Below are 18,676 nucleotides of genomic sequence, written 5' to 3'. Positions count from 1 at the left end.
ATATATCTTTGTATGCATATGTGGGTAAAGATAAATTTCTAGAAGTAAAATTGCCAGCTCAAAGGGATGTACATTTTAATTTTTGAGATATTGCCAAATTGCCTTCCAAAGTTGGATCAATTTCCATTCCCACTAATTATTAAATGCATTCATTCTTTACCAGATTTTGTATTGACTGCACTGTTGATAGAATTTCCTTTACAAACACACTTTCAAAAAATATAAAACATTCAAATCTATTTTTCTGGTCCTATTTCTAGGAATTTATGTGACAAGTCTTGGATAACGCTGAGAATCCTTGGACTTGTAGAAACAATCACACTAGATTTTCTTTTTGAAACTCGAGTTGATAACAGCCATTTGTTGTTTACCCTGTTGCTCAGAGCACAGAAAAAGAGAGTAAATGTCCTTGAGAAAGACAGGGGCTCCAAAGACCATGCCATGTATTTTTGAGAAAAAATTAAATTGAAGCCAGCAAGAAATCAGAAGCCAATCCTATCACTACGTTCCTGATACAATCTTTTAGACACAAATGTTTTCCATCCCTTGTCTTCCCTCCCTTCCATCATTCCTCCCTGAAACATTAACTTTACACTGTTACCTGCTGATAACGGTAGCTCCATGCTTCCCTCCCTGCCTACCTATTTGTCTGCATGTTGGAAGCTATTATAGACTATCTTCCATTTTAATCCCTTCTTGTGCTCAGAAAAAAACCTAGAGATTCTCTAAGCCAAAGTTAAGGAGAGTGTGCCAGATTAGGCACCAAGAGGAGATGAAAAGCACTGAGGGTAGGATGCTAACAGTGGCCAGAGCAGAACTTTCCTATTATTCCCATGCCCCAGGCTCACAGAGAATCATTAAGGGGGTACTCTGATGGCCGTAGCATACCCACCACTTATCATACCAAGATTCTAGGGGAAAAAAATTTGACAAATTACAGTGATTGGTTTGGGGGAAAACCAGAATGGAAAAACAAATGTTTTCTCATTGGGAAAAGAACACGTGAAATGAAGCTGAATGTATGGCGACAGGAGAATGGGTATCTGGCACCATATACATAAAGAATCGCCTTGTGTGGCTTTAAATTCATGTGAATGCCATCTCTCATGTATAAATGCTTTATATGAGGCTTTTGAAAAAATTTAGATTATGTTTTGAGATTTGTCTAAATGGACATAAATAGACCTAAGTCATTTATTTTTCAATGCTATATAGTATTCCATAAAGGTATTTTCCTGTATTTTCTTCTAAAACTCACAGTTTTTCCTTGTACATTTAGGTATTTTTTCTCCCTAGAATTTTGTGTGTATGGCATGAGATAGTCTTCCAAAATCCATGTTTCATATGGATTATCCCAGAATCATTTTGAATAGATCCTTATTTCCTAAGTGATGACCACTACTCTACTAGTGCCTATGTCAGGCACCAGATTCCCAATGATCATTCTCACTCATCTATCTGTTACTCCTTGATTTAAATAGAAAGTCCAAGAGAAAAGATAACTTCAAGGAGCTCTGCAAGGTTGATGGATGCAAAATCTCTGATTTAAATGCTTTCTAGTAGAACTCGACCAGGTTGGTTTTTGTGTCCCCTCCTTATTTTTCTTCTTGAAGATCATCTTGGTTATTCTTGTTTCTTTACTTTTCCTGCTAATTTAGGGTTATTTTCAAGCTCTTTTCTGACAAATCTGTTGACTCTTTGGTAATGCACTGAATTTATTGATTACCTCAGAAAGGGTCATCACTTTTACAATATGAAGTCTTCCCACACATCAGCACGGCAGATTGAGGAATTTACACAGGTCTTCTTTTACGTAATGTTCCACAAAACATTATAATGTGCTCTTCCTAGGTACCTTGTAATCATAGTAGTCTTTTTGATCATTTATTTTTATTGCTAAAAAATCTCAATGTTAGATTTTCATTTCTATCAATTTTGCAACCAGCAACCTTGCAGAGCTCCTTAAAATTACATTTCTCTCTAGATTTTCTATTTAAATGACATTTATTATCTTCAATTAATAATGAACTTGTTTCTTACTTTATTATTCTGATGCCAGTTGTTTATTTTTTCTGTTTCATTGAATTTGTCAGGACCATTAGCACAATGCTGAATCAAAGCTGTAACGGTGAGCGTATTTCTCTTGCTCTTGATTTTTTAAAGTGTGGTCCTAATGTTTCACTATTATCAGACTGGCTATAGAGTTCTCATACTTGCTCTTTATTAAATTCTGGAAATTTATTTCCCTTTTGGTTTGGTTGGAGTGGGTGTTGACTTTTATCAAAATTTCTATATTTATTAAGGTTACTGTATAGTCTTTCATCTGTTAATATAGTAGGTTACATTAATGGATTTGCTAATCTATTTTGATTGTTTTTTTCCAGTTGACAATTTTACTGGATTCAATTTGCCAGTATTTTAGTTTATTTATTTTGCTAAATGAGGATAGCTTATAATCTTCTTTCGTAAACTGTCCACTTAGGATGTGTTGAATTTCTGCCTCACTCTCTTCCTTCCTTCAGTGTTTCCGGCAACTCCAAATTATTGCTACTTGGTCTTGCAGAGCAATTCAGCTCTTTCAATCTCCTGCAATGTTTCTCAGCAAGTGATCCAAGGATCTCTGTTGGTCACCAGCAGTCTCTCAATCATTTGATAGGTTCAGAATAAAAATCAATGCTATCATTTTATCCACAGATAATTTAAAATTTTTAAATATAAGATTATCATGTTCATTGAACTTCTGACTTTTATGTTGTTAGTAGCCTTAGTTCTATTCTGGTTAACATGGAGTTAATGATAAGCAATTTATTGTGAGTAATGTATTTTATTGTCATCTGATAGTTCTTTACATTTTTTTTTTTGTATTTGTTTGTTTTTAGAGCTAGGTGGTAGTCACCAAAAAACCTGAGGAAATCAAGTAAGGTTTTAGTAAGAAAAAGAAATTTCGTTAACAACCTACATAACAAGCAGGCTCTGTGCTAGTGACTGCAAGCACCACGGAAAGCACAGCCACTGGGCTTTTTGCACCAGTTCTTTACATGTGTTAAACTTGCACTTGCCCTCATTACTATGGCATTGCACAATATCACAATTGAAAATAATGAATAATCATTTCAAAAATGGTTTGTGGAAGTATAACAATAATGACCATAAAAGAAATATAAATCCTACAACATGAAATCAAGTCACAGATGTAAGCAATGAATGGACTCCATCAGAAACCTAAAGCATAAATCTGGCTGTCGTGAGACAAGTGGACAATAAGTGTAATAATCTCACAAAAACAGAGAAAAATATTAAGAAAATAGGAATCAAGACAATGAATAATGACAAGCGATTTTACTGAACCAACAATCCTTTTGTCCTAATACATAGTTCGTTATCTGTTAACATTTTTGCCAAATAATGAAATAAGGTTATCAAAACTTCCACATTGTTTTCCAATAAGACTTATCAAACTCACTTTTAAATCAACTGACTATCTCTAGTATAAGCTCAAAATAAGGCTTTCCAGTAGAAAACTGTCAATTTGATGTTAAATGTTGAGTGGACAGAAAAACTATAGTCATCATTGATCCTTATATCAAAAACAAGCACAATTTTACTCTTGCTGTAAAATATGTGCATAGGAAACCAGCTGCAATATTAATTGCAAATACTATGGTTGGAAAGGAAATAAGAAAAACAATGGGTAGAATTTCTCAATCAGAACTATTACATTCCCTATAATGTGACTGGCGTTTAAAATCGACGACTATTATGCATGTAAACAAAGAGACATTTTACATTAATGTTAAACAAAACTGTGAATGAATTAGTTGTCAGCGTATGTGCACTATTTATTTGAGAGAGAAGTGTTCAGTGACTTTGTAATATTTACCATGAAGCTAATGTTTTAAAAAAAGATTCATAGTTTAATTAAAGATTAGTAAACTATGAAACAAACTTTAAAAGATATGTTGGCTTGTACATCAATGTTTGCTGCAATATTCACAATAGCCAAAAGGCGAAAATAACTCAACTGTCCCTGAACAGATGAATGGATAAACAAAATGTAGCATATACATAAGCAACAGAATATCACTCAGCCTCACCAATGAATGAGGTTATGATATATCCCACACGTGGATGAGCCTTTAAAACAAACATTATGGTAAGTAAAATAAGCCAGACACACACAAAACAAATATTGTGCGTTTCCGCTTTTATGAGGTACCTAGATAGGCACATTTATGGAGATAAAAAGTAGATTAGAAGTCACCGGGGAGTAAGACTGGGGAGTTATTGTTTAATAGGTACATTTTTGCATGGGATGATGAAAAAGTTCCGGAGACAGAGTGGCGATGGTTGTACAACACTGTATGTGTACTTAATGCCACCAAACTGTATACGTAAAAATGGTTAAAAGCAGTCAATTTTGTTACGTATATTTTACCAAAAAATGTTTAAAGGTGTTAAACTGACATTGAAGAAACGCCAGCCACATGGTCAGCAAGAAAAGGCATCACCATACAAATAGAAGATGATGCTTCCAAAGGAAGTACATAACTTATTCCCAGAAAACAGCCGTGGCTCCATAACATGCCTGCAGAGTTTGATTTGCTATTGAGGCACATAGTGGAAACTGAATCTAAACTGATTATGCCCACTTAGTGTATGTCTCCTTGACCTGTGGGGCTGAAACAAAAGGTGAGTAAGATATGCTGCTCTCCCACACTGAGCTGCTCTCGCGGGCAAACAAAAAAAAGGCTTACACTGCATTTTAAAAATAAGAAAGGAAAATTTTCAATTACCATTTTTGTGAATACAAGTTGTATATCTCAGTGATCATTCATGATTTTGAATAGTATGGCTCTTTGACTCCAGGGCCTAAATATCAATATTTTTAATGATTAGGCATCAAGATTTCTTAAAACTGAACAGTGGTGTTAAATGGCTCAAGGGCCAGAGAGTTTAACTTTTTCCCAACACCCGAAGATTTTCTTCATCCACCAGAAAAGGTGCTTAGGAAAATTAAACATATTAAAAATCACATCCCAATTCTGCAAGTGAAGATGAAGAAATACCTTTCAGAGCCAAATACCACCAAAGAGAGGATGTGACTGCATTAGCCGCCGTTAAGCTAGGCCACTTGATCTCTGGTGAAACACTGAAAATAGTCTTTAGAGAGAACTCTCTCCATAATTTCTGGGTCTGTGTTTGATCTGACAAGCCAGAAATATCCTCCAAAGCTTCCCAACAACCTATAATTCTGAGTTAAGATTTTCTCATTTAGAAAACATAAAAAATAGGGGGAAAAAACAATAAGATATGGAAGCTGACAGTTCAAGCAGCTATGGAGCCTGATATAGATTTATTTCATGAATGGTTTCAAACTCTATTTCTCCTCTGCCAAATGTTAAAAAAATTACTGTCATTCACTTTTTAATTTTATTTTTATTTTTATTTAAGACATATATGTTCATGGTTTAAAATGTCATATTGCTCTAGAAGGATTCTAACAACAACAACAACAACAACCCAGCAATTTCATTTTTTCTCGTCTCTTTACCCTTAATCCCATCTTTACAGAGGCAACCACGTATGGCTTTTTTACCTCTTTCTTGTGCTACCTCCCGATCTCCAATATGTGCTGCTTTTTTAGTTTCCCATTTCAGATTTCCTCTACAGTCTTCTTGTTATGAAAAAAATTAGGGTTATAGGTATGTCACAATTTGTGGTTAAATCATCAGATGATACATACAGTGTCTAATTTGATTGTGTAATAGTGCTGCTAGGCAAATACTGTCCACAGCTGTGTCGTGCAGCATGCTTCGATTACATTTCCTTTTTGTACAATATTTTTCTTTCCCTAGAGTTTAAGAGGATTTCATTTTTTCATTTGCTCAGTTTTCTATATATTTACCCCTAGTTTATTCCCAAACTCTTCTCTCAATGTTGAAGTCTTTCTTCAATTTATTTGGTCACATCAGGTTATCTAATCTGTTTTAATTTTCCCTACAGAAATGAAAGTCCTTCGTCTCCTGCCTCATTCCGACTGGATGTTCTCTAGGCCAGATGCATGACTCTTTTCTAGAAACTTTTCTTTCTCCATTCTTTTTTGGATTCCTTTTGCCTCACCCTTGGATCCCCTATGTTTCTTTTTACTGGTTACTTCCTCGTCTGGTGGAGCACATCCTCTAATAACTTTCTTAGAAGGGTAGATGGAAAGTATTTTCTGAGACTTCATCTACTTGTAGTTGTGTTTATTAAGCCTTTATGTTTATTCACCTACACGACACTTTGTAGGTGAAGGACTTCTGTATTAGAAATTATTTTCCTGAAAATTTTGAAGGCACTGTTGTCTTCCAGCACCCAAGGTTGCTATTGTGAAATCTGATGGTATTTTGGTTCTCAGTCCTTTGTATATGATCTGTTTGGTTTTCTTCCTCATAAAAAGTTGGGCTTTTCTTTGTACACATATTCTGAAGTCTTTGTCATTATGCCTTGGTGAAAGCTTGTTTTCATTTATTTTCCTGAATGTCTGTGGGTATTTTTAACAGAATACTTGTATTCTTGATTCTGGGGAAATTTTCTTGAATTATTTCTTTGGTAATTTTCTCCAGTTGATTTCTTTCTGTTTCTTTCTAGATCTCCCACTAATCAGACATTGCACCTACTGGTCTGATTCTCTAATTTTCACACACACACACACACACACACATATATATATTAACTCTTACCCATTTCTGCCTTTCGTTCTGCTTTCTGTGGGATTTCCAACACTTTGATCTAGTAGTTTTGTTAATGTTTTACTTTTGCTATCATATTTTTATTTTCAAAGTTCTGTTTGTCCTTCTTTCATATCTGTAGCATATTCTCATCTCTCACCTCTCTATAAATATTAGTAAAGTTTTGTCTTCTTACTTTTCTTCTGCTCCTTTCACTCTTCCTTTCTTCTTTTTTCCTGTTTGGTTGCTTTGGTTTTTGGAGTTAGAAGCAGCCTTCAATTCCTGATGCTCCTTGGCTGGCTATTCATATTAAAAGTGTAGCATTCTCACGGGATATAAACCTCACTAACTACTAGAAAATTTATGAAGGCCAGAAATGAGGAAGGAAGGGAGTTGTTTAACGTTCAGAATGTGGACTTTCCTCTATACACAGGTGCAGTATGCAACTCTCTCCCTCTTAAGAGACTGAATAGCCGATCCATCTCCAGAGCAGAGGATGCAGTTTCTAGAAAGCCCACATGATTCTTGCAAAAACTTTTCAAATAGTCCTTCCAACCCCACTTTCCACCTTCCTTTAAGCCCTACTTTTGGAGATCTTTAGCATCTCTTAGTTCTGAGCAGTTCTGAGGCACAGCAATAATGAATAGTTTGTAAATAAAGGTACATAGAAATAATTTCCCATTTCCACTGGTGAATGGTGAATTTGGGACACCCTGCAGTTTGGCTTGCTTCTGGGCACTCCCCACGTGCAGCCAGTTTTCAGCTTTCTTTGATCTGCTCTGTCAGTCACCATTCATCAATCTGCACTCCAGTTTCCAAAATTCTGTTGTCGCATTCTCCATGATCTTTGTCTTAATAAGTTTATGCCTTTAAAAAACTCTTTCTTGACATTTTAGATGGGTTTCAGAAGGGACAGAGATAAATGCATGCGTTCTATCTATCATATTTAATAAAAAAAGTCTTTCTAGTTTTAACAGTACAATTTATGTTTATAATTTCATAATTAAAAAATATGAATGTGTCCAAAATTACTGTGATTTGTGTGTACACTTGAATTCCTTGGGTCAGTGGTTCTCAAAGGCTGGTTCCCCAGAATACCAATATTAGCATCATCTGGGAACTTTTATTGTGACTATTTGAGAAACACTACTCTACTCCCAACTTCAGCTCCTTCTCTTCAAATCCAAATCTAATGAGGTGCCAAGCAGAATAAAAGAGATGTTTTAAGAGCCCTACCTCCCAAGAAAATGATTGTGGATTTAGATGCTTTCCTTTTCCATGACAGCTAGGCAAGGCATGCAGACAGACCAGGCCTGGCGTGAGAACAAAAGACAGACAGAAGTAGAGAAACTCAGGGAAGAAAAATATATCTGGATCTCGTTCCTCTTCCACATCTTCCACCATCAACAGGTCAGAAGTGAAAGACCTTGAATCTTCAGCTTCCCTCAGGGCAGGGGCCCTGTGAGAGCCTCCTGGAATAGGAGGATCTTATTCTTTACTTGCCACTGTCCTCTGCCTACCTTTTGCAACAGAGGCTGCCACCTGTTCAGCCACACACACATATGCATCCCCACTCCATTCAGTTGTGTGGCCCCTCTGTGTTCCTCAGCCTGTGTCTGGTCTCTTTATCTTATCTTCTTCCTCATCAACACGCTGGTGATGTTTGTTACACTCATACCCTTGGAATAACCACAAAAGTTCACTTCTCCTTCCTGCGGACAGAAGGAACAACTTGCACTCTCTCCATGGTTCATTTAATACTTCTTTTCCATTCTCTTATCCAGGTACATCTTCACTGTAATCTACACCTTCGAAGCCTTGATAAAGATCCTGGCAAGAGGATTTTGCCTAAATGAGTTCACTTACCTGCGAGATCCTTGGAACTGGCTGGATTTTAGCGTCATTACCCTGGCGTGAGTATTTCTCTATGCCAGTTTTTGTGTCTGTCCATATGAGGTTTCTGTGTGTTTCCTCCTCTAAGTCCAGATTCCTCATTTGGAACTGGCCTGGGGTTTTCTTGCCACAGAGTGTTGCTTTGGGGCTCACTTTCCAGAATTAGTCCCAAGGCCACCGGAAGTGAAAGACCTTGAATCTGAGCTTAAACAGTTGCAGATCAAACAAGGCTCAGCCTGTACCTATCTGACACAGACATCTTTTCTTGAAAAACCAGTTCTTTTTCTGAGAACACTCATTGGCCAAGCCCTCATATTTACATATCCATCCGTACGTACACCTGGATTGCAATGCATCCTCTCAGATGGCCCCCTCTGAAAGATACAGCAATCATTGAGTTAGTGTCAGTGTCAGTCTGGTAGTGCCACTAGCTTCTCAGTGTCTGACTGAGTCCCTAGTTGCCTCTTGTTACCCCAAATAGTTCTTATTTATCTGCATGCATTCCCAGGACTTTCTCCTTGCAAGAGATGTTGACTGACTTTTGATTCTACAGATATGTTGGTTCAGCAATAGATCTCCGAGGAATCTCAGGCCTGCGGACGTTCAGAGTTCTTAGAGCTTTAAAAACAGTTTCTGTAATCCCAGGTGGGTGATTTTTAACCAGCACATTTATTCACAGAGCATATGCGAGCTTTCCCAGACTAGCACTGGTCTATGATTTTCACAAGTACCCTATAAGATTCCAGGGCAAGGACTATTGTCCCCACTTAAGAAGACAAAGAAACTGAGGCCCAGAGTGTAGAAAATACAAAGTCAAGCCCTCATAGCTAATAAGAGGCAGTGTGACCTAGGAGTCTAATGTCCTGATTCCTAAGCCAATGCTTTGTACCACGTGGCCTCACTATTAATAAATGGCAAGTGGGTTGTGTCCTCATTTTCTGTTCTTATTGTGGGGTTCAGGTAAGACTACCAGTTGATTCTCATTTATACCTTAAACTGAAGGTTTAAAGTTGGAAATGGGGAAGAAGACAGAAAGCAGCACCGAGGCTGTGGTGTCTTCACTATTTTCAAAGGTCAAAAATCTAAGTGTCATTGGGTTATAGCTTTCATAAGAAAGCTATACATTGGTTTCATAGTAAGACTGAGTACATTGGATGCTTTTTCTTCCATTCTTGAGATACTTTGCTAAGAAGAATACGTTCCAGCTCTATCCCAATTATAACCCAAGAAGAAAGGGGAGAGGGAAGGGAGGAGAGGAAGCAGGATGGGTGGAGGGAGAGTAATTGGTGGCACCACACCTGCAATACATCTTACAAGGGTACATGTGAAATTTACTAGGTGTAGAATATAAATCTCTTAACACAATAACTAAGAAAATGCCATGAAGGCTATGTTAAACAGTTTGATGAAAACATTTCAAACTGTATATAAAATCAGCACATTGTACCCCAGGATTGCATTAATGTACACAGATATGATTTAATAAAAAAAAAAAAGAAAGAAAGAAACAAAAATCATACAAATGGAAAAAAAAATCTAAGTGTCAGCCCCAACTTTGGATCCCCAGAAGAGAAAAGAATTAGGCAATTCTTGAGAATTCTAAAACATAATTACTTCCCCAAAGTTCATCTTATTGGATCTCCAAGGTCTCTGTTGTCACCAGTGACCCAGTGACTGATTAATCCTTACTCCTTTGAGGTTGAAGGTAGAGATGGTGAGGCCAGAGACAAAGTGAATGCCCTGAAATATCTCTCAATGCTTCCCCTTTATGGCCTGGTGCATTCACATACCTCCCAGCCTTGGTCTGTGCTGCTCCCTTTTCCTAGATGTCCTTCCTCTTCTCCACACAATTTGTGCTCACTCCTCAGGGCTCTGCCCATTTTTTACTACCTCAAAGAGACTCCCTTCTCTTTCTCAATTTCCTCACACTCCACCCCACCCCATTCCCTATTCCCTTCATTGAAGGGTTGCTGTTCTGTGTGTCCATTTGCTCTATAATGCTATGGAATTCCCCTCTGCTCTCACACAATACCAATACATGATGGTGACTTAACCACCACTCAGCTCCCAACCCAGGGACTGACATACATGGTGCTAATGGATTATTTGTCAATCAGAATGACAGGCCAAAGACAGACCCCAGACTGCTTCCCTGGCCAGAGCTCTTTCTGTTGCCTGTGATTCTGCTTTCCTAAAGAAGTTGATTCCATTTTCCAGAGCCCTAAATTATTCCTCTTTATTTTTTTAAAATATTTTTTTCTCTATTTTTTTTTTTAAATCATAGCAGTGTACATTAATACTATCATGGGGTACAGTGTACTGTTTCTGCATACAATTTGAAATACTTTCATCCAGTTGGTTAACATAGCCTTCATGTCTTTTTCTTATTGTGTTAAGACATTTATATTCTACATTTAGAGAGATTCACATGTACCTTATAGGATGAACCATAGGCGTGATCCCACCAATTACCGTCCCTCCACCCCCCCTCCTCCCTCCCCTCCCCTCCTTCTCCCCTCTCCCCCTATTCCAATGTACTCAGCCCTACTATGAAATTAATTTATAGCTCTCATAGGAAAGCTATAACCCAATTATTCCTCTTTAAACAAGCAGAAGCTCCATCTTTTCTGCCACCTGTGCTTAGCATAGATTCTCTCCGTTTCTGCCTCAGTGACTCCTTATTTCTCATAGTCTCATTCTATCGCTAAATTCAACTCCCTGTGTCTTTGTGTCTCTGTCTCTATCTCTCTATCTTTGTCTCACTCTTATCTCCCTTGCATCTCTATCTCTCTTCTTTTCCCCCACCCAAAAACCCTCAGAGTAATGTTTATGTGTCCCAAGCCTTGGGCTGCCTCCCAGAATGAAAAAGAGTATAGACAGATAGGTGCCAAATGACTGGAGTATAGTTGGTAGCCTCGTGCTTAATGCCAGGCCTGGAACCCAGTGGATATTCAATAATTTTTTTTTTAAATTTATTAGCCTTAAGATGATAAAAATGTACTATGTCTCAGTTGCCTCATCTTTTACAATGAAAAGAGTAGTCTCTGCCTGCCTCTCAAAATAATTGCAAGGCTAAGATAAGAAACTGGACTTAGAACTATAGTGTGGAAATAATGTCACGCCAGTATGTAGGGGCAGGTAGGGGTGGGAATGGCTGAGATGCAGGTGCATCTTCTGTTTTTACTGCCTTATCCATGTGGAAGTATTGCTGTCATCTTCTTACAGGGCTGAAGGTCATTGTGGGGGCCCTAATCCACTCAGTAAGGAAGCTGGCTGATGTGACCATTCTCACCATCTTCTGTTTAAGTGTCTTTGCCCTGGTGGGCCTGCAACTCTTTAAGGGCAACCTCAAGAACAAATGTGTCAGGAATTCCACAGCTATCGGCGAGTTGGCCAACTACTCATCTCACAGAGAATGTGAGTGGAATTTATGCCATAAGGACCAAAGTCTGATTGGGACCTTGGGACCATATGCACCAGGGACAAGGGGTATGAAGGTCCTGCATGTGTGTATCAACATACATTCTGATTCCTCTTCCTGCTGAAAGGCTTCTCCTGAGTTGTGTTTTACTTTGGGGTACCCCATTTACTGTTGTCCAGCACCCCTTTTGCAAGGAAACAAGCTATAACTCCTGAGGCAAGTCATTCCGCCTCTGCTGGGGAGGCTTAGAGCTGAAGTCACTGCTCAGCTCTTCTCAGATGTGACGTTAGCCCTTCTAGTGGCCCAGTGTGCCCACCATGTAAACATAGCAAAGGGATGTGCCCACTGAGTGTGCATAGCAAAGGGAACTCACCCCACTCAGACAGAAGACTTAGGAAGGGTTGCCTTTAGCACACAAGGCTTGGGTTGGAGGGTTTATAACCATCTGTGAGGCTTTCATTTCTTCCTTTCTTTGGCAGATGACTACATTAACAAGCCAGGCACTTCTGATCCCTTACTCTGTGGCAATGGATCTGACTCAGGGTGAGCGCCCAAAACATGATGAAGCACTAATGCCCAGTGATTCTTCCTCCAGCTTTTCCTGAGCATCTTCTCTGTAGAGACTGGGTTATAGATCCTGAGGGAGATATAGAAATGGATTTGTCATGGTCTTTGCAATCCCTGAGTTCATGAGAAAAGAGTGAATGAGTTAGGTTCTGCTGTGTAACAAATAACTCCAGGATTTTGAAAATTAAAAAAGCAACCAAATGCTTGCCTTATGAATCTGTGCATCAGTATTTTGGACTTGGATCAGTGGGAATTGACTGGACTTATTGGTGCCTCTGCAAATAGTGAATAGAATAGCTGGGAGATGGCTGGTTCAAGTTGCCCTGTCTCTGTCTTCTGTCATGTCTCGCTCCCCAGAAGGCTAGCCTAAGACTGTTCTCATGGCTGAGGCAAGGTTCCAAGAGGAAGAGTAGGATTGTGAATGGCTTCTTGAGGCCTATGCTTAGAACGGACACAATGTTACTTTTTCTTCATTCTATTGACCAAAGCAAGTGACAGGGCAGTCTAGATCCAAGAAGTGGGAAAATAGATACCACCTCTCAATGGAAGGAGCTGCAAAGTCCTTCTATTATAAAGGAGTTGTGGATACAGACAGGGAAGAATTGTGGCCATTTTTGAAAATTATCTCCTCCAGAAAAGAGCCAATATTTATCAAAAATATTTGTGTCCATGTGTTCCAATATTTAGTCATCATAGCTAACTCCATCCTACAGGTTTAGTTATTCCACATAACAGAGGAAGAAACAGATGCAATTTCAAATTCTTACAGTGGCCAGACACATAACAACAAATGAATGGAATGAGCCAGGTGGGAATCTGGTGATTCAGAGTTCATTCTCCATCTAAAGGGGACCTCCACTGCTTAGTCTAGCTTTTGGTTGCCATATGGAAATGTGGGTTTATTGCTTTTGGCTCTTCCAACTTTTAAATAGAAACAAGAAATGTAAATGATTTTTACACAAAATCTGCCAACTATAAACAGAGGCCACTAATTTCCAAAAGAATGTACATATTATTGGGCCAACAAAACATTTATTCAGCCCAGATCTAACCTGTAAGCTTCCAGTTTTCTATCCCTCCTGCTAGCACATGAAGATGCTGCACTGTAGAGAAAGTGCTGTGCTAGGCGCTCCAAGGGCTGGGGAAGCACAGCAAGGGGTGGTGTGAAGCAAGGGAGAAGGGTTGGGAAGACTTCCTGGAGGAAGGTAGGATGTATAAGAGATAGTTTGAATAGAGGCCATACCAGGTAGTAGAAGAGAATGTAAGACAAAGCTATGGGGTAAGGAACCCTCAGCTCTGCCTACTGCTTTGCACTGGGGCAACAGGTGAGCAGAATGAGTTCAGGCAAAAGATCAGAAAGGCCCATTGCTCCTACCTCCATGGCTGGGAACCTGGAATATCAGAGCTCACAATTCCCTCACTCCCTCAGAGGGTCAGTCTAACATTAGTCTTCATTTGCTTTTGAGTTAAATTTAAACCAAGAGCTCCTTCAATGTCCTTTTCCTGTCTGGATGATGGCATTCCTTGAGGCGATGTATCCAGAGAAGCCCAAGTACTTTCTGTGGTAAAGTGGTCCTGGCCCCCAGGGAGGCCGTGTCTACTGTGTGCCTGGTCCACCAGGCAGTGAAGAAGTGGGCCAGGTTGGGACAGCAAGGAGAGGCCAACCCAGGATGGTGGGAAGAATGAGTTCCGATGGCACAAGCTGTGGGTGCCAAATCTGGGTCCTGTGCTAGACTGCTGAGAAGCCAAAGGCCTGAGTGAAGGTCCACACTGACCAATGGCCATTGGGAGGAAAATCTGGGGTCTCAATGTGGACAATGGATATGAGAAAATATCTAATGATTTTCAGTTTTCTTTCACATATATTATTCTAGTCCATCCTTTTCAGTAGCTTCTAAGGTTAAAAACACTATTTACTATACTAAAGACATCATGCAAGAGACATTGTACAGTGGTCATAGTTAATCTTTGGAGCAGTTAGCTATTAATACATAGAGCAGTGAACTGTTGATATGTAGTAGCTAAATTGGAGTTCTACAGAAGATGCAGAAATAGGCTGCCCTAAGAGTTAACTAGGAAACTTACGGGTAATGGGGTTGACTAGCCCTTTGGGAAAGCAAATCAAGAGAGTCTTTTAAAATGTAGGTCTGCAGAGTCAGGAAACTTGTGATCCCTAATCATGTGGAGATAGAACTGCAAATGACTACAGTTAAGTTGTAGGCCCTCCAGTCAATTGTATGGGGTTATGTATTCATATGGATGTCTGGAATAAGGAAAACCCTGGGAGTGGTGTTGGTGGATGAATCCTGGGAGTAAAAGAATTGTGACCTTCAAACAAGGGACTGCTCTTGCCTTAACCAGCCTTCTCCACTGAGCTGGATGAGAGAATCTTACATGCCCTAAGCTGAGAATACAACTTACTTCCCAACAATAAGGGAGAGATTACACTCCACCTTAGTACCAGGCAGTCATCTTGAATTTGACCTGTCTTCAAAGTTCAAAAGCAGGCTGAGCTGACATAAGTACTGGGCTATTTGATGGTTATATTTCTCCTTTTAACAAATATTAGGGACCTGTGTAGTTTTAGGCAACTGACTTCTCTCTGAACTCTAGCTTCCTCATCTGTACAGAAGGATTGTCAAGATGATTAAATTACAGTGTTTGCAAGGCATTTAGAGGAGGGAGAGGCACACAGGAAGTGCTCAGCACATGGAAACTGTTATTTCCATTGTTATATATAATCGGTTGATGAACTTGGCTAATGAGAGTCCTCCTTTGATAGACACCTCTGCAGATGGTGCCAATAGGCTCAGGTTTTAAGTTTGCATTATTGCTACTGACTATGCCTTCCCTGGTGTGAACTTGCAGAGCTCGACACCTTATGGGATCATTTTTGTTCAGTCAGCTGGCTTTTCCCAGACTATTCCCCTATGCATGAAATTCTGAGGTCCAAGTATTAGCATCTCCATTTTATGGATGAGGGAAACTGAGACCTCAAAAGGCTAAGCGTCCAGCTAGTAAGTAGAAAGCTAGGCCTTGAACTCTGGTGACTTCAGACCCTGTGGTCTTTCTGCAGTCCCAAACTGCTTTGCCCCCACCCCATAGGCAGAAACTGTGCAATAGATGGCCTTCTCTGTTCTTGCTACAGCCACTGCCCTGATGGTTATATATGCCTTAAAACTTCTGACAACCCAGATTTTAACTACACCAGCTTTGATTCCTTTGTTTGGGCTTTCCTCTCACTGTTCCGTCTCATGACACAAGACTCCTGGGAACGCCTCTACCAGCAGGTATTGATTTGCATGTCCCTATACAGACTTGGGTGGAAGCTGGTGGGTTTGCATGTCCCTATACAGACTTGGCTGGAGGCTGCATGACTACATTTTTTCCTGAAGGAGTCTGACTTAACTTTTGGGGGCCATATGCTATGGGTACATGTCTCTCTTCTTTCCCTTGAATCTGCAGACCCTGAGGGCTTCTGGGAAATTCTATATGGTCTTTTTTGTGCTTGTCATCTTCCTGGGATCTTTCTACCTGGTAAACTTGATCTTAGCTGTAGTCACTATGGCATATGAGGAGCAGAACCAGGCGACCATTGATGAAATTGAAGCAAAAGAGAAGAAGTTCCAGGAAGCCCTTGAGATTCTACGGAAGGAGCAGGAGGTTTGTGAGGGGCAGAAGCATTGTGAAGTCAGTTGTAGACTATGTTCTTGGACAAAGAACTGGACCAGCCACTTAGATAAGGCTGCCATCCTAGGGAACTGTAGGAGGATTTATCTCACCTCAAGAACTATCTTAGGTCAGGTTTTCTTTAAAAAGAACCTGCATGATGATTCTTGTGAAAGTGATTTATTGAGGATGTGCTCTCAGAAGGAAGTGAAAGAAGGAAACAGCAGGTGGAGCTAAACAAGGAGTAGTTGCAGCTGGAGACTGGCTTTGGCCTGATCCCAAGGGGAGCTCTAGAGCAAGCCCAAGGACTTGTACCACACTAGCCCTACCTTGAGACAAGGGGTCTGGCCTATCATATCCCCATACCTACCCCAGGAGGTAGAAATCTTCTACAGAATGCTACAGGTCTGAGCCATTAGCAGTGATCATACAAGCAGCCTGGGTTGGAGGGATGTGCAGACCTGGTAAAAGGGACCTGAGTAGTGCCTCAACAGAGAGCTATAGGGTCTGAGTGAGGGAGGTGTTATATAGCAGTGGGTGTTTTTGTCATATTCTAATCCCATCCCCACTCAGGTCCTAGACCTTTATCTCTGTTTCAGACCCCTCACACTCATGCTGGGGACACATTTACACTAAGCCCAAACAGGTACTTTTGGCTGCAACTGGTGATCCCTCTTCTCAGGTGCTGGCAGCACTGAAGATTGACACAGCCTCTCTCCATTCCCACAATGAATCAACTTTACCCTCCAAAAATGCCAATGAAAGAAAGCACAGAATGAAGCCAAGAGTCTCACAGGGATCTACAGATGATAACAAATCACCCCAACCTGACCCTTACAACCAGCGCAGAATGGTAAGGGGCTCAAGTTTGTGCTTTAAATATTACCCAGCTTTGCAACTGTTGTAGACAATGGGTTGAAGTGGGAAGAAGGTGGTCGCAGGGAGATAGCTAGAGGTACAGAGACTAAAGGGATGTTTTAGTAATCCAAACACCCCTTCTCAGTGGTGGTCTAAATAGGACAGAAGAATTATTCAAGAGAGAGGATCAAGATTGGGACTGAGGAATGGGGAAAAAGGAGAGAGGAATTCAAGATGCCTCCCAGGTTTCAGGACTGGGCAATTAGAAAGATGCCAGTTCTAAGACAAGGGAACTAGAAAAGGAACCCTTGGTTTTAGGGAAGATGGGAAGTGCATATTGAGTATGCTGACCTTGAGGTGTCTGTGGACATCAAAGGTCAGTTTCCCTCACATGCTCATCTGCAGTTCTAAAGCTAGGGCTTCTCTGTCCATGGTACTGAAGTTATTCACAATTTTTTTCCTCCTGAAGCATCAAATATTTTTGTTTGTTTGTTTTTTACAGTTTTTTTGGGGGGGGGAATGGGGCCAGGTTTGAACCCACCACCTCCAGTATATGGGGCCAGCTCCCTACTCCTTTGAGCCACAGGCACTGCTCTGTTTGTTTGCTTTTATCTTTATTGCAAATTTATTTTTGCAAAGGTGACTATAACGCAGGGAAGGGATTTTTGTTTGTTTTTAATAGATACATTGTAATTGCATATATTTACGGGTTATAATTTCTGACCTCATGCCTCAAGCCCTGCAGCTTAAACTTTCACCTGTTGTGGGTACAGGAAGCAGATCTCAGCAGTCATCTCTATGACGCAGTCCAACCTGGGAATGGCTTCAGTATCTCATCTCAGACCCTGTGGAAATTATGTTTCTCTCATAATGACTTTATTCCTCCAACTCCAAGATTTTCACTCCAACTTCCCTTACCAAGTTTCCTCCAACACTTTACCACTCCTTGAAAATTCTGAGGACCCCAAATATGCCTTTCTATGCGCCGGAGAGATAGTATCTCCTTTCTGGGTGAGTGGTTCCCATAATAATAGTGTGGAAAAGGAGATCCGTATGGCTATTTTTCAGGTCTTCTTCATCACACTTCTCTCTCAATCTCTTTTTCTGTGCTCACCTAAAAGATGTTTTACTTTTTGGCAACACCATCTTTCCAGTCCCCAGATTTGTGTGTTCTTATCCATACACAGACACACTTGCATGCCCACAGACCTCAGTGACACACCCACACTTCTTCATTTATTTGCATCTGTGTCCTTCTCTTTCTTGCTCTGTCTCTTCTGAGCAAGCACCTGGCATGCCTGGGACACAGTTTAGACAATGTTTTATAGGGTATTTGGCTAGGGCTTTGGCAATCACTGAACAGGATGAATCACAGCTTCCATAAAAATGTCAATGATATGAATTGGGCTTTAATTTTCCCTATTCAGTCATCCTCATAGAGATTAGCACCTGGTTGTCCAATAATGATTTGGTGAATATTCTTTTCTCTCCAGTGAGGATTACCTTCAAAAGGAAAAAAGAGGAACTGTTTATTGTACTTGGTATAAAGAGATGACTA

The 18,676-nt window shown here is 40.0% G+C and overlaps 1 protein-coding gene across 3 annotated transcripts in view; it reads left to right on the top strand.

The window, feature by feature from the left end:
• Window positions 1-18,676, top strand: part of SCN10A (sodium voltage-gated channel alpha subunit 10) — a 93,285-nt gene that overhangs the window by 10,620 nt on the left and 63,989 nt on the right. For all 3 annotated transcript variants that reach the window (XM_012808020.1, XM_012808019.1, XM_012808018.1), the window contains exons 4-10: window positions 8,495-8,623; window positions 9,157-9,248; window positions 11,829-12,020; window positions 12,504-12,567; window positions 15,740-15,881; window positions 16,057-16,254; window positions 16,943-17,113. In XM_012808020.1, the coding sequence (XP_012663474.1) occupies window positions 8,495-8,623; window positions 9,157-9,248; window positions 11,829-12,020; window positions 12,504-12,567; window positions 15,740-15,881; window positions 16,057-16,254; window positions 16,943-17,113 (988 nt within the window). The remainder of the gene's footprint in view (window positions 1-8,494; window positions 8,624-9,156; window positions 9,249-11,828; window positions 12,021-12,503; window positions 12,568-15,739; window positions 15,882-16,056; window positions 16,255-16,942; window positions 17,114-18,676) is intronic.

This window comes from Otolemur garnettii, unplaced genomic scaffold (genome assembly GCF_000181295.1).
Source record: "Otolemur garnettii isolate 467f Iridium unplaced genomic scaffold, OtoGar3 scaffold00082, whole genome shotgun sequence".
NCBI classification, from domain to species: domain Eukaryota; kingdom Metazoa; phylum Chordata; class Mammalia; order Primates; family Galagidae; genus Otolemur; species Otolemur garnettii.
This window is presented reverse-complemented; position numbering and strand designations above follow the sequence as displayed.